Here is a 16,686-nt window from a genome sequence, read left to right on the forward strand (position 1 = left end):
TTGCTGAAGGTTTTTTATGTATATGGGCTTTTTTTGTTATTTTGACTTGTGAGCCGCCCAGAGTCACATATGAGAGATGGGCAGCTATAAAAATTAAATTAAATAAATAAGAACTGTGTTTATGTCTGAATAACACTTGGCATATTCTTCCCTTGGCTCCATTCCTGCAGTTGATCACATTGCCATTTGTCCTCCCTGCCCCCACTCCAATCATGCTAGGGCTACCAGATTTGGGCCGCCAAACTCCAGGCAAATAATTGCATGGTCTATGTGGTCACAAGGAATTAAAGAAAGTTCTAAATGGATTTTTATAGTCCAGATCTGGTAATCCTATTTATTTATTTAGTTATTTATTTAATAAATGTGTTCACCACCCATCTCCCCCTCACAGGGGGACTCTGGGCAGTTTACAATAAAACAATAAAATTATGCTCAGATACGGGAAGCAAGTCCAGCTTTAGAGGTCGACAGAGAATTCTATACTCTTTACTTGTATCTTTGTTACTGTTAATGTTAAACTTTTTTGACTCGGAGGGCATATCTAGCTTTAAGTTAAGCATCTCAGGCAGTGTTCTCCAGCCTGTTCCCCTCCATGCATGTTGGACTACAATTCCCAGAATTCCTCAGCCAATACGGATGCTAAGTTAGAACTTCTAAAAATTGTAGTTCAACACATGCATAGGGCACCAAATTGAGAATCGCAGAAAACAGGTATAATCTAATGATGTGACGAAAAAATAATGGGATGGTAAAATGATCTAAGCCTCTTCCAATAATGCATAGGGAATTCTCTTATGAAATGCTGCTTTGCACCAACAATTCCTTGAAAATAAAAAATAAAAAAAAGCACAGCAGAAAAAAATGTTCTGTTTCAAATGATTCCCTCCTGTACTAGATGTCTATGTTCCCAAAATGGACATTCACTCCTTACTTGCAGTCTGATGTGGCTGAGGTCCTCCTATCCTGAAATATTTCCTCACCTTATCTAATTGGAAGAAATAACTGCTTATGGATGCGAGCTTCATGAGAAAAGGCTGATCAAACAAGTTCCCATGAGTAAGGAAAACAATGTCTTGCTAGAAGCAGTCTGCTATAAATGCTTAATTTCTTGGAGTAGCATGCTTCCTAACATACCTCCTTTCTGTGCAAGTCATGATGTACACAAAGACACTGTAATATTTTTTTCACATTTATTCCTCAAAAGGCACTTTAAAATTTCTCCATTACAGCCACCAAAGAAAGTGGGTCAAGTAGTTCCAGTGTCTTACACATTTTTGGTATCAGTTTGAAAAGGCTAAACCAGGTGCAGCTTGAGTACAAAGTGGGTGTCAAAAATACGTAATAATCTTGGATTTTTTTAAAAAAAGTTTTCATTTTGGAGCGACTAACTCTTCTTTCAAGTCAATTGATGCAGAGCTCCTGTCAATGATCTCGAAGGCCGAGAGTGGCAGGCTTCACAGACATGTATATTGAGGTTAGTTTTGCCTACCAAAATAAAATATACTGTACTTAAATCATTGAATGTTGCTGGTGAGAAAAGAGAAAATCATGTGATTCTGGCTTGTGGGTATTGGTTCAAAGATAAGAGATGGTTTGTTTATTTGTTTTTTCCTGCAAGAGTTTCTGAGCTATTGGGAGCCAGGATGACTTTATCTGAACCATGGCAAAGTGGAATTTCATCAATAGTATCTCTAAGGTGCACAGTCCACACACATTTTCCCAGTCATTCCTCAGGTCCAGCTATCAGTCACGTTCTGTTCAGAAATGGGTGAATCCATGGCACTCCAAATGTCTCTGAACTACAGTTCCCAGCATTCTTTTTGTATTGGCTGATGCTTCTGTTACTTCTAGCCACATCTGAAGGACCACATGTTCCACCCATCAGTGTAATGTTTTCATCTTCACCAATAACCTTGATGGAGAAGGCATTTGGCAGATGCCCAAGAGATATGGACAGAAAAACAGGAGACTAGCTTAGACACAAAAATAAATCACTGAAGTTGAGCCTGGAAGTTGGTACCAACTTCAAAGAACTTCTCTGCCACTAAAACTCTGTGATTATTGTCTGGACAATATATTTTTGGACAAAATTTGTCATCACTGTTGCATCCAAAGTTCACTGCAAAGGAATGCTTACATGTTTGTACTTCTTTTCTACAGCATTTTTACAGCTACCCATCCTTCAGAGCTGAAACATATCCCTATCCTACCTTCCACGTTGTCCTCCAAACACTTTTGTAAACTTTTGATAGTTTGTATTTGCTAGATCTATACAGGACTCCAGCTGCAAAGAGGAAAGGGTGATTTAGAGTATGCGTGGACACGCATATTACATTTGTTGGCACATTCTTAAATCACATGCATCTAATTCAGGAATAGATGCAGCTTTTTAAAGGACTGGCTGAGAGGTGTTATGTGGGCAACCCCCTCCATGCTCTGAATCACCTTTTCTACTCTGAATCCATACATATGACCTCCATGATTTCACCAGCAGCAGAGCAGGCAACATTCATCAGCAACTTGCAATAGCAGGTAGTATCTATCTGCAACCTCTGACAACTTGCAAACTGTTATTTGTCAGTGTCTGACAACTGACATGCAATAGGAGTGACAATCTGAGAACAAATCTGACTGTAATTCTAAGGGTATATAATCCACTTTATATCCAGCTTTATTTATTTGTGATTAAAACATCTGTACAGCACTATTTAAAAAAATATTAGAAGAGTTTATAATTAAATTCAAACAATTAAAACTATTTATAAAAGCATGTATTAAAACACTGTGTAAAACATATAAAATAAAATAAGCAGTAAAAGAAACAAAATAACAACAGAGTAAGAGCAGATTTTTTTCTAAAAAGTTTTAAATGTTACTGCAGCATTTCCCCTGTGAAAACAGTAGAATGCTGAAGTCCGTTTTTGACATAAGATATTGAGATCAAAATTCAAAGACTGAAAATTCACCCACTTTTTCTTTCCCACCCAAAGTTAATTTCAGCTCCATATGCATTTACTATATTTCTCTTCCCAGATGTTCAGGGAAGGATATGTGATTTTCTCTCCCCTCCCCACTTTATTCTCAGAGAGCCAGTTTGGTCTAGTGGTTAAGGTGCTGGGCTAGAAACCAGGACTCTGTGAGTTCTAGTCCCGCCTTAGGCACGAAAGCCAGCTGGGTGACCTTGGGCCAGTCCCTCCCTCTCAGCCCAACTCTGTGCAATGTAAAGTAGCCTCCTCATGGTGCACCCCAGGCAACGTGACTTGTCATGGCTAAATAGTCTACACATCCGGCTGCTGGACCTCACAAAGATTTCCCAGCAAGAAAAAGCAGCGTAAACACCAAACTGCTATGCCACACGATTAAAAAAAAAATCATTCTCAGAATAGCTCAGTGAGGCAGATAGGCAGAGAGATGCTCTCTGATCATCTAGTGAGTTTTCTGGCTGTGTGGGAATTTGAACCCAGATCACCCTGGCCATGCTATCTTTCCAAATGTGCTTTTTAATTTACTCTCGGTGTTTCTATTTGCCTGTCTGCCTGCTTCACACCTATGGGCCTCCTCCTTTCTCAGCCACAATAAATCCAAGAAAGAAAAATGGGCAGGCACCTTGTCTCGTCTCTCTTGCCATCAGAACAGCCCCAGCCTATTCAAGCAGAGAGGTATTAGGGAGGGATGAGCCCTCCCTGGTAAATCCTCTCCGTCCCGCGCTCAGCAAGAGTTTGCTAGGAGGATTAACCCACGTCTTGTTCTCAATCCCGGTTTATGAGTTTCCCCGCTGGCTGGGAGGATCCTGTGTGTTTAAACAACAGGCTAATTAATCCTCATTTTATTACTTTCTCTTGTCAAGTGGCTAAAGAGAAGCTGTCAGCTCGGTGAGCCGCCCCACTTGCGTTTGTTTAGCTCCCAAATTACTTCATCAGAACCATCTGCTGCAAACGTCTTGGCTGCAGTTATTGATTTCTCTATTCAAATGCCTCACTATGCCAGGAGGCGAAGACATTAAAGAAAATTTTGGGGTCATGGATCCAGGGTAGTGCTGTTTGTTATTATGATAGGGAAGGAATGCCTGTCAAACTGGCAGGTGATGCTGCAGACAGAATCGGTTTGCAAACCATTTGGAATGAGAGAAGCGGGCAAACTAAGTGGTTCTTCAGGAGTTCTCTGATGCCAAAACTGAGAATAATGTAAAGTCTTTAAAGTTGCAGGAGGAAGGAATATATGACACAGTTGGGGAAACACTGTGGAGAGGCACATTTTGTCATTATGGTGATCGGCTTTGTTTTTCCTAAGTGGCATGCAGTACTTCTTCATATTCAATATTGCTTGACTTTTACTTTTTAAAAAATGTATATCCCATCTGATACAAAACTAATGATTGAAATTGCAGTGTTTCTTCAGCTGGTTACAGCAATGATTTAAACACATTTTAGTTGAATAAAAAGGTAAGCCCTGATGATGAAAACAGCAGGTTTTAGCATCATCATTACTGCTGTTATTACTGTTGCTAGTGTTATTAGTTGAAACATAAATCTTTAGGTGGCATTCTTTTCTGGCTGCACAAGAAGGGGACAAATTTCAGCTGAGATAATTTTAGAGTAATCCTCAACTCCGAGAGATCGCAAGGAGCTGTTCCGGGCACTATTCTTGGCGATAGGGTGGAAGTTGATTGCTGTTGCTTTCTTCCAGCTTGTTTTTCATCTTCCCAGTGTTGCCTACAGCCCTCATGCTTCTTGGTGGTCTCTCATCCAAGCACTAGCAACCAGGTCCAATCTTCCTATGCTTTTCAAGATCAGCCACAGTAGACTAGACACCGCCACCTAGCTGGACGTGTGTGCATTTTTAAAAAGCAAATGAATTACAGTATGTTGAGGGGGTGGTTCCTTAAAATTGTTCTCATTTGTAAATTTGCCCAGTTAACTGACTTAAGGCTAAAATATTAAGTCATCTTCCCTGGAAGTATGCTGCCTCAAATATTTTACATACCTATTAACAACAATCCTTATGCTCTTCATATTACAGTATGATCTGGATGATAAAAACCAACTGGGGTAGTAGAGGCTGATACTTGTGCTGAATTAATAGAACTGAATAGTGGAATGAACTGATGGAACTGAACTCAACAGTGGACTGAATTGAACCAAACTGTGGAGCACAAGAGAAAAGGGCACCTTTCCCCCTCTCAGCGTGTCAGTCAAAGTAGAACATGCAATTGCACTAGGATTGTGACACAACATTTCAACATTTTGTCACCAAATGGGAGATCACGTGCTTCCTATGGGCTGTAGGTTGCTGACCTGTGTAATAGGGCCCATTGGCAATCAGTTGGAAAAGCTTGTGTGAGTTGGAAAAATGAGCTTTAACTTCAGTGTGGCTGATGTATCAACACAGGCACTCAGGCAAGAAGTCTAAAAATATGCAGAGGGGAGTGGGATGCAGCAACCGAGGTCTCTTCATCAGCTTGAGGCCTTATCATCTTAATTGCTTTGCCCCATTCTGTCCCCCCTCCTTTCTGTCAGGCTCTTCCAGACCAAATGCAGCGGCTGCCTCAAAGCTGTGGCCCCTTCCGAATTCATCATGAGGGTGCTGGAGAATGTCTACCACGTCCACTGCTTCTCCTGCTGTGAGTGTGAGCGGCGGCTGCAGCGCGGGGATGAGTTTGTGCTGAAGGAAGGGCAGCTGCTGTGCCGCAGTGACTATGAGAAGGAGAGGGAAATGCTAAGTGCCATCAGCCCTGCGCCCACTGAGTCAGGTGAGAGAGGGGTGGCCACAGAGTTCTGCTCAGTAAAGAGTTGAAAAAGTGACCCTGAGCATGTGCAGAGAGTGCCTTTTCACCATTCTAGCTCCCAAAAGCAGTTCCCAGGCATCTGCGGCCACTGAAACACAACCCTGTGTGAACAAATGAATATCTAATCCTCTTAGCCTGGTACCTTATTTCCAATCAGGAAACCTTAAGTACAATCCAGAATACACAGCGTCGCAGTAGAACATCCCTATAGATGTCATGAGTTCCACTTCCAAAGAGGCAAAATGTTAAGGTTCACTGTGCCCAAATTCCTAGTTTAGTGATATGCACAGATTGAAGGTTTCCACTTTTTCCCTTGAATTCTGCTTCCCTAGTTAATGCTAAAAAGGCAGATTAAAATACAGCTGGACAGAGCTGCTATATCCTCCAGGAGTAGAAAAGGGTGGTAGGACATGCTGGGAGACTATAAGAAGTGAAAAATGCTGCATATGCCAAAGTTCCTACACAATCATGAGAGGGACAGATGTGTACCTCCTTTCCCCATACATCGTTCTCCAGTTGCCCTGGATACAATTGTCATCATCCAGATTCTGGGGATGTTAAGATCCGAAGCATCTGAGGACCACAATGTTTTAGAACATCTGGATCTGCACCAAGCATCAAAGTTGTTGTGGTTGGGCACCTGCTAAAACCTACTGTACATCTTTTCAGAGGACCCACTACTGACCCAAGCCAACCTCTCATTTCTGGTTGGGGAAAGTGCCTAGAATCAGTGGAGCAGCTCTGCTTCCTCCCAGTCTGAAACTCCAATCGGAGGAGAGAATAGAAAGTTGCTATAATGGAGTGGGGCCGAGGGGGAAGGAAGAAAATGTGGAATTCATGTGTGAGGGCTTGCAAAAACCTGCATCTAATCATAAACTGTGCATCCTAGTAACTAACTGGAATTAAACAACCTGAAGCACATATGTTAAAAATCCTTTAGACTCATACACCATTAGTAAACATACAAATCTTCATTCCAATATAAGAGGAGATTCTGTTCTTCCATTCTCACATGGAAGAAGTTGTAAGAGAAGGGGAATACATGTGAGGAATGCTTATTTCCTGGCTTTCTCTTTGTCCCTTTAACAATGGGGGGGATGCAAGGGAGGGGAATCTGGAGTGCTTGGCCAAGAAGTTTTCCATGAATCTGTTTCTGGAGTAGGCCTGTCTTCTCCTTGTCTCTGTCCCCACTGCCCTCTCTTTTTGGGCCTAATTCATGTAAGTATTGAAGCCAAAGAATAAGGTAAATTAAAGGTGCATCCCTCTCTGTAACTTTTGTCACTTGTTCACATGTTCATGTCAGCAAGGACAGCAAGGAGGAGGAAAAGCAGCAGAAAGAGAAGATTCCAAAATTGACCCTTAACCTCCTTTGGGGTCTATGGCCCTTGGCACGTGTCAAACTGTGCCAGCTCCTGATGCTGGGCTGCACAGATGTGTGGTTGATGAAACTCTTTTTACATTTTTTAAACTTCAGTAAGGAAACGTCATCCTTTCAATTTGTACATTCAAAACTATCGGTTTTGTGGCAGGACCAGGCCTGATTTTAAAAAACCGAAATGAACGCCTGTCTATCGTATCCTGTATTTACAGTAGCAGGATCTGCCTCTATAGGTGCAGTTTGGCACTTCCATTCAGGAAAGGCAGGTGGTTTGGTGAATTGAGGGAAGGCTAACCATACTGGGAGCCTTATGTTTCTAGGGAAATTTCCCTTGTTGGGAACCAGCTGGGGAGTCCTTCATAATTCATGTTTTCTTTCGTAGTGAAGAGTGAAGATGAGGATGGGAGCCACCCACATGGCAAAGGAGGAGAGGAAGGCAAGGACCACAAGCGCTCCAAACGCCCACGCACCATCCTCACCACGCAGCAGCGGCGGGCATTCAAGGCCTCCTTTGAAGTGTCTTCAAAGCCCTGCCGGAAGGTCGAGTATCACTTGATTGTTTCCTTTTTTCTTTAAAGGAATGCCACCCCAACATTGAGTGCAGAGATGGATGACCTGCAACCTTAAGAACATAAGCACCCTAACGTTGAAGCCACAATGCAGATCATCAGCAGGGCCGCAACTGGAGGGGCGTGGCAAGCGGGGCATGTGCCCTGGGTGCCGCACTGGGGGGGGGCGCCAAAATGAGTGCTGGGGGGATGCCAAAATGGGCATGGAATCCATGTTTCCCCCAGATGACACAGACCCTAGTTGCAGGCCTGATCATCAGTTCCAATCTTTAATAACAGCTAGCAGCACCTTCTCTGCAGCCTGTTGCTTCGGAGAAAGAGAGAACAGGATGTCAGGGAGAGTAGTTCACACATCTTTAGCCTTTGGTCACAAAGTGCAGATGACCACTCGATGTTAGGAAAGAGATGCAGGAAATACTAATATGTTGTTGCCATCCAATGGTCTTCTAGGCCTGATCTGGTTGTCCTAGACCAGGTTTCTCAACCTTGGCAACTTTAAGATGTGTGGACAACTGAAGTCCACACATCTTAAAGTTGCCAAGGTTGAGCAGCACTGTCCTAGACTCTGGCCCCACCTACTCTTGCATCACCCCCACCCAGCCACCCTCAGTCCCCAACAGTCACACCAGAGAGAATGTGGTTCTCAAGGGAAAAAAGATTTTCCACCACTGCATTAATCACTACCACATGCTACTTTGCAGACTCAGAGTAGACCTGTATTCTACCCCTTTTAGCCATACTTTTGCTTGCAGAACAATCATTTTTGGAGGGGTGTGAATCATGGGAAGTGAGAAGGATGAAGGAGGGAGCAGGGAGATTACACTGATCTCTCCACTTTACTGGCTACATGCAACTGGCGAAAAATCTTCTTGCACCATCATTCTGTTTGTGAAATATTTGGGCACACTGAACTGGCAATATGTCAAGTGGCTCAATCAAAAGTGGGGGGCACTTGGGGTCTGTGGATTACAGGGCAGCTCATCCATTTGGGGAGGCTCCTATGGCAGACTGGATTGATTTGGTCAACGGTTGCATACTTATTTCTAAATCTATTGGGAGGGAATATAAAATAAAAACTTTCAAATCTCTGCCCCCAACTCCAAAGTGGCAAACTTGGAGATCTCCTTTCTTGTTGGTTCTGTTCCTAGAAGTACTGTATCTTTGTCCATGGGTGGGGAGCTATTTTATTCTGTCTCTCATTTTCTCAGAGGACCAATTGACTGCAAACAGTTCAAACCTGATTTAACAATAACACAGCATGAGGAAACAATATAGTATATAACATGTTTCTCTCTGAAAGAGGACATCAAGGGTACCTCCTGAGATCCACCAGTGTACCTATTTTCTTTTTTATATACTGGTTATCTCCTTTCAGTTCCTTTCCCTCTTCTTTTTAACCCTGTCCACTTACTGTTCCTTTCCTACATTCTTTTAGTTCCTGCCTATTTTAAGAGAGTGGCCAGTTCAACCTTTACCCTTTATTTGCTTTAGTAGAATGCAAGCAATCTACCACTTCATCCATCTTCCCATAACTCCCCTGCATACCCTAATCAGACCACTGCATTCTGTTTTCCTTTCCTCCACTTGTTTTAGGGCATTTATTTTACTTAATCCAATGATAGACAAACTGACAAAAAGGGGTGATGAGTGTTAGTCCTTCCAGCTCCAGTAATATTATGGAATATTCCACCATCTCCTTTGTCACATTCAGATGCTAGTACTTTAGCTGTTGGATGCAAAAAAACCCCTACCTGCTCCTGTCTTAAATATCGCTTAGGCTCTAGGTACTATCTCTTCCCTTGGAAGAAACCCTGCTGCAAGCCCATACATTTGCTAGGTTTCCAGATTCTAGAAATCTTTTTAGCTTTTTAACCACTCCTTTTCTATTTTCCACCATGGGCAGGTGAGGGAGACATTAGCAGCTGAAACTGGTTTGACTGTCCGTGTAGTGCAGGTCTGGTTCCAGAATCAAAGAGCCAAGGTGAGTGATCATTTCTGAGCTTTGCATTTGAATGAATGAAGCGTATCTCCGGCCAAACAGGGGGAGACAAACTTCTGCTTACCCTAACTTTGAGCTAACTCATTTCCTAAACCTAGAAGTTCATCAATAGCATAAATTGCAAAACAAACATGATTGTCGGTGAGGATCTCTGGCTCCTAAAATGTTCCCTCTCAATGCCAGCAATTTTTTTTTGCTAACGCCATTGTGAAGTTCCAACAACACTATAACGAATGGCTGACTAAAACCTATGTTAAGTCAAAAATAGGGTACCTTCTGTCTCACAAAAGCATTGTTCCACCATGACTTCTCCAAAATAACGTTGAGTTTTTTGTGGGTCAAAGTGGGCAACCCGCTTTCTTCCAAACACTGGATTACAAGTTTCTTCAGCCACTGGTTGGAATCCAATTGTGTTTGGAGAATTACAGGCTTCCTTCTCCTGCTTGGCTCTCCAGATTCATGAAAACACCCCAGTGATTGAGGTGTGTTGTTGTTGCTGTAGTTGCTGCTTGTTTTGTCTTGTTTTTGGGTTGGTTAGTTGGTTGAGGTTTCTTTGTACCTGAGACACTATGAGCAAAGTTGCTGTTCCTTGTTTGCTCTGGGTTCCTACACAAGTTGAAGCTCATAGCAAGAACATACAAGAAACAAAAAGTTCATGGCGTTGTATATATAGAAGAACAACAAACTCAGTACTGTACTCTTCAGAAATGCCTAAAAATTGAATTCAGTATAATATAGGTATTACTGTATAAATTTAAAAGACTTCATATAATAGAAAAACATGTCATAAAAGCATGCAAAATTTAAACGTTTTGACTCAAGGATGCTATTCTAATTATCCTGGCATTTAAAGACACACACACACGTAAACGAGCAATCAAAATAATTCATTCAAGGTTTTGATAACCATAACTGCCTTAGGTGTAAAGGCAGAAACTTGTCTGGTGAAGTGTTTCGCTTCAATAGCTGGGAATGACTGCCCTTATTGAATGATTGCCTGTTGAATGAAAAACATTCAAGAACCATATAAAAAGGAGAAAACTAAGATAAAAGTGTGACCCTTATTCAGGGTCAAAGGTTTTTAATTTCTAAACAGCATTTTTTCTTTATTGAGGATATTTATGTATCATGCACTCCCAGCAGAGTCAGCCACAACAGTATAGCCCAGGGTTCTCCAAAGTGGTCAATAACGATGCCCATGGGTTGATGGGACTATCCACTATTGTTGTTGTTATTATTATTCATAGTACTATTAGTTAAAGTAGTGTTTATTTAATTTTCATCTAATAAGTGTTTAGGGTCGATGAACAATCTGAAAGTTCATGAAGGGGTTGATGAGCTGAACAGTTTGGGGAGCCCTGGTTTAGCCATTAGACAAGTACAGAATGAGAATTTATGGTTGTGGGTACCAACTTTATAAATAATCCTACAGCTTTTGTTTAACAGCAATTTGATGTGGGAGGGAATCACTGGGGATAACATTTTCTGTTGCAAATACTTTTTACTTTCATTACTACTGAAGGCATTTTAAGCTGGTCTTCAGCAAAAGCTCTCACTGCATGTCACAAAATGAAAATAAGAGACCACTAAAACACTTGCTAGTTTGTAATTGTTGTAAGAGGCACAAGAGTATGTCAGGGCACTCTGCTGCTGATCGGTTAGCACCTGAAAGAGTGATGGTGTGTGGGTAGGGAAATCAGAAAGAATTCCCTGATCATGAGAGCTATTAAGCAGTGGAACAGCCTGCCTCCTGGACTGGCAGGGGCATAATCCCTGAAGGTTTTCAGGCAACGTTTAGACCAGTGTTTCTCAACCTTGGCAACTTGAAGATGTCTGGTCTTCAACTCCCAGAATTCCCCAGCCAGCATGGCTGGCTGGGGAATTCTGGGAGTTGAAGTCCAGACATCTTCAAGTTGCCAAGGTTGAGACACACTGGTTTAGACAACCAATCATCTGGGATGGTCCAAGGATTCCTGACCTGGACTAAAAGTTCTCCAAGACCCTTTCCGATCCTCTGATTCTATGTACTGGGATACAATGGATCTACAAAGCAGGGCCAGGTCAAAGTCCCCCTCAGTCCAATTTAGGAGGGGATTCTGTCCTTCCTTCCCCCTTTGTTGCACACCTACCCAGGCGCATCCATGCACCTCTTTGCAGATGAAAAAGATAGCCCGCCGGCAGCAGCAGCAGCAGCAACAGCAGCAGCAGGAGCAAGAGCAGCTGGGAAACCCCCGTCTTGGGACAGGGAGGGGAAATGGACGCAGCAGCAGACAGAGCAATGAGGACAGTGAAGGTAAGAAGAGAGGGGATCAACATCTCACAAATGACAGAGTTCCTAGAGATAGATTGGTCTCCTTCTGGTCCATGGTGGTTCCTCATGTGTTCATTCAGAAACTGATACCATCCCAGTCTTGTATTCATCTGTTTCAAATTTGCATTTTTGAATGAATTTTGTAAAAAAAAAACCCTGCATTTTAAAACATATTTTGTGATGATATGTGGGAATGACCTTGGGAGACAGACCTGCAGTCTAGGCAACAGTCTGATAAGAGGCAGCTCAGTCCGCAGGTGGGAGAAAAGCCTGGGAAGCATTTCAGAAGGGACCCTTCCTAGTTTTCCAGAGACTAAAAAGTGAGGAGGGATGCAGTGGCGCTGCGGGTTAAACCGCTGAGCTGCTGAGCTTGCCAATCGGAATGTTGGCGGTTTGAATCCACATGACGGGGTGAGCTCCCGTTGCTAGTCCCAGCTCCTGCCAACCTAGCAGTTCGAAAACATGCAAATGTGAGTAGATTAATAGGTACCGCTTCGGCGGGCAGGTAACGGCGTTCCATGTAGTCATGCCGGCCACATGACCACGGAAGTGTCTATGGACAAACGCCGGCTCTTCGGCTTTGAAACGGAGATGAGCACCGCCCCCTAGAGTTGGACACAACTGGACTTAAAGTCAGGGGAAACCTTTACCTTTACCTAAAAAGAGAGGAGGGGAGAAATACTTTCAGTCTTGCAAGTACACCTTACAATAAAGATAGTGCTGATGCTCCTGGTTGTGCTTCTTGTCTGAACTACCTCAAAGGGCTAACACATTTACTCTTAAAATAGACATTTTATAAACTTGTGGGGTGGGTGCTGAATTGCAAATTTCATCACATCATTTGGAGAAGGGAGAAATCCACAAAAGAGTGGGGGGTGGTCCCAATCAGCACATTGATCTAGTATGTGATGTTCTGGAGCCCCAGTATTCCTGCAAACCTTCCCTTGCCATCTACAGGTCTTCTGCCCCACCTAGTATTCAGACATACACATACAAAACCTCAGATTCAGGAATCTACTTAGAAGAATGCCACACCCCCACCCCTAATTTCACACAGTCCTTCTGAGAAAATAGAACATGCTCACCAGAACAGCCATGTTAACTACTTAACCCATAAACATGTAGCTGTGATTAAATCCTTGTGCAATCCTATTTGGATCAAGGTACCTGGACTAGGAAGTATCTTTTTCCGAAGGGTTACATATATTTTGGAGGGATAAGATTTACCCACTGAGAGCCTGTCACCTGTTAAAATTCTGCCTCTTGCAGGGCCATTGCAAAGAGGGGAAGATATCTGAGGACTAAAATTGGATAAGATAGACTTTAGGCCTCAGAAGCATTATTTTGATCTAATTTCCACAAACAGGGAAAGAATGAGATGCTACCATTTCAGATTGGGGATATCCAGAATATCCTGAAAGAAGGGGGGGAAAAAAACAGAAAAGTTCTAGTCCAACATTCCCTTGCTGTGATAAGATCTAACAACCCTTTTTCCGGTAGACAATTTTAATATTCAATAAATGCCTTTGTGGTTCAGTTACGTTATGGTTTCAGATGCAGAGCAGGCAGCAAACTGACAGGGAACAATACTGGCTCAATAATTCTTGCCCTTAAAAGGAGAATACGGTATGGCATACATAAAATAGGAGAGCAATGGGTACTGACATGTACAAAATTTACACAAATTTGATAATCTCTGGTGATTGTATAGAACCTGGTTTATGCAATCAGATCTCTGTGTTTGCAATGACCGATTAGAAGAACAAGAAATATACAGGGTTAGGTGTCTACCAGAAATATAAACCAGTTTAACTATCTTGGCTTCTAACCTTCCTGCAAGGCATCCTGGGAATTATATCATTTTGTTGGAATATTGGTGCTTCTGTTAGGAAGAGACCTATCATCCCCATAATTCCCTGGGAAAGGCCATGAGAGTTATATTACCATTAAATGTTTTATCAAAGCCTTGTCAAAAGCCACATTGGTTTCCAAGCACTCAGGAGTTTCTGCTCACTCAATGCCAATTTTTTATCTGAAATAAGGAAAGCCAGAAACTTACTTAAAAATAAATAAAAATGAAATTTCTGCTATGAAGAGAGCAATATGAAAGCAATACCTGACTTTATTTTCATTACAAACATGTATCTTGGATAAGAAGTATTGATCCATCACTATGGTTAAAATCTATATTCCACAATTTTCCTGTTTGCTAGCTTAGGAAAAGACCACCAAGCATTACACATACACCCAATAAGTCCCATCAGATCTTAGTGAAAGTAGCTTCAATTTCAAGCCATTAGTGGACAGCTAGGACCACTGAATGGAGCAGAGCTTAACACAGTGAAAGATGTGCACAGAAAAAGAATATTATTGAAAATAGCATTAATGAGCACGTTAGAGAAATATAGGTTATTGATCTTACACATTTAGCCCACCCAAGCATAAAGAATTACACACTTAGACAAAGTAGGTTCAAAAGTAAGTAAAAGAGTCTTACTGATTTATTTGATCCAGTTACATGGAAGTAACTGGACCTTGATGATTCTTATTCTTTCTTGTCCCTAAACTGAATTGACCCTCAGCCCTCATTGCTGCTGAAGGCTGCATGGAGAAAGGGGGAACCTCCTGATTCAAGGCCCATTGCATGGCCCAAGCTGGAAGGAGCAGCTAAAGTATGCTACTTCCCCGATGGTGAAGGAGGAGGAAGTGAGGAATGTGGGAGGGGCAACAAACAGCTTTCTCCAGAAGCACATAAAGAATTTGCATCCTAGAGTGAACTCATCCACATGCTAATGAGGCATGCTGATTTGCTGGGACCTCCAACACAATTATCATTGTTCTTTATAAAAGTATTGTTAACATCTACTGTTTTGCCCCTTCTTTACTATTGCTTCACCGATTGCTCAATAGATAGCGCCAGTGTGCATGGGATAGATGGGCTCATGGTACCCTACTCCAGGATTGCACAGCAGCAGCTGCTTCCCTTGGATCAGAACAGCTACAGCACAGATTTGTACCGGCAAGGACTCACCCCACCCCAGTTGCCAGGAGACCATCTTCATCCATATGGTGAGCTCATCTTCCTCAAATTCCTTCCATTTCTCCCTTCCAGACATCCAATCACTATATCACCTCTTTCTGATATACCTGTAACATGCTTTTGGTTTTTGCCAGCAGTATTCTAATGTTGCATATGATTATGTCTCCCCACAGACAAAAAGGCAGCCTTTGGCTATCTTAGCAACATAAGTCCCATCTGTTCTTTCTATTTTTTTCTCCCTTCAAAGGCTATCTATGAACATCTGTTGGGCAGTGAATTGTAGCGTACATGTCATACATGACGGTGTGTGTGCATTTACCTGACACTGAAGGTGTTACTTTTGCATTGGCCTTGAAAATGAGAGGAAGAGGAGCAAAGGGAAGAGGGCTGTGGCTGTTGTAGGCAATTCTTTGCTCTGACTAGTCCACCTGTATGGACTGAATAGATAAACTGTGAGAAACAGCAGCAGCTACCACCCTTCTTAGTGAAAGGGGGGAGCTGGTTGCCTTTCCTTCCCCGAGCCATCACTATTTAGGCAAAGAGTTACAGGCCAGAAGATCCCATGATGCCATACTAACTGGAGACCAACAAGAATCTGATGCTGGTTGTATTTTCTGACCCATCACATTTCTCTCCCAGAGAGGAAAGATTGTCTTACTCCAGCCTGAGAACCTTCATTTTCCTGAGCGGTTTTTACAATCTCTTTCCTTTTCAATTTAGATTCCGAAGGTGTTTTTCATGACATGGACAGCGACACAATTGGCCACTTGGGCGACTGCCTGCTGTCTGCGGCTGAAGCCAACCTCCTGCAAACTCGAGTGGGCAATCCTATCGACAGGCTGTACTCCATGCAAAACTCGTACTTCACCTCCTGACCCTTCATTCTTCCACCTGATATGTGCCACTCTGGGTGTAGAAGGGGGTAAATGGCATGGAGGGGCAAGACCAATCCATTGGGAAGAACTCTTTGGACCCTGTTACACTAATATGGCATGTGAGGCTGTCAGGCCTTTGCGTGCTTATTCCTGGGCACTGATAATTGAACCATGGAGGACCTTGCTACACTGCCTTTCCCATCCCCTCACCCAATGTCCTCTCAATGGACAATTTCATATTGTGTAGCTGTATGTCTAGCACTGTGTTCTTTGTGTTTAAACTGCAGGGCATTTACACCTAGTTGACGCATCAAGAACAGACGCAGGAAGTCTAGCACTTGGTAAAGTTTCCATGCATTGGGGGTGCTTTTCCTAACTGTGTCCATTTTCCCCAACTTTTATTGATACGAAAAATCCCCTTATCTGGAATGTGCCAATGTACAAATTAGCCACCAAGGAAACAAATCCCCTAAAGAAAGTGTATCATAAGAGTACTTTGACAGTAAAAACATTTCTTTCTGTTAGGTCATATTAACTACTAGGGCTTTCCACCTCCAAGAATTCTGGGATCTCTAGTTTGTCAAAGAGAGTGAAGTTCTGAGTTCAGAACCCCTGCCTCCTCACAGAACTGCAACTTGTAGGGGTCTTCTTGAAAAAGGAAACAGATTATCATTGTTGTATATTATACTTACCCTCCCCACAATAGGTGGGAGGTTCAATGGACTTCTG

General features: G+C 42.5%; 1 protein-coding gene across 1 annotated transcript in view; it reads left to right on the plus strand.

Annotated features, from left to right (window-relative positions):
• LOC134490746 (LIM homeobox transcription factor 1-alpha-like) overlaps window positions 1–16,396 on the plus strand; it is an 82,519-nt gene extending 66,123 nt beyond the window's left edge. The window contains exons 3-8 of the mRNA XM_063293994.1: window positions 5,517–5,749; window positions 7,546–7,703; window positions 9,636–9,713; window positions 11,889–12,024; window positions 14,953–15,111; window positions 15,803–16,396. Of these exons, the coding sequence (XP_063150064.1) occupies window positions 5,517–5,749; window positions 7,546–7,703; window positions 9,636–9,713; window positions 11,889–12,024; window positions 14,953–15,111; window positions 15,803–15,957 (919 nt within the window). The 3' untranslated portion in view covers window positions 15,958–16,396. The remainder of the gene's footprint in view (window positions 1–5,516; window positions 5,750–7,545; window positions 7,704–9,635; window positions 9,714–11,888; window positions 12,025–14,952; window positions 15,112–15,802) is intronic.
• Window positions 16,397–16,686: the final 290 nt, after the last annotated feature.

Source organism: Candoia aspera, chromosome 2 (assembly GCF_035149785.1).
Source record: "Candoia aspera isolate rCanAsp1 chromosome 2, rCanAsp1.hap2, whole genome shotgun sequence".
NCBI lineage: Eukaryota > Metazoa > Chordata > Lepidosauria > Squamata > Boidae > Candoia > Candoia aspera.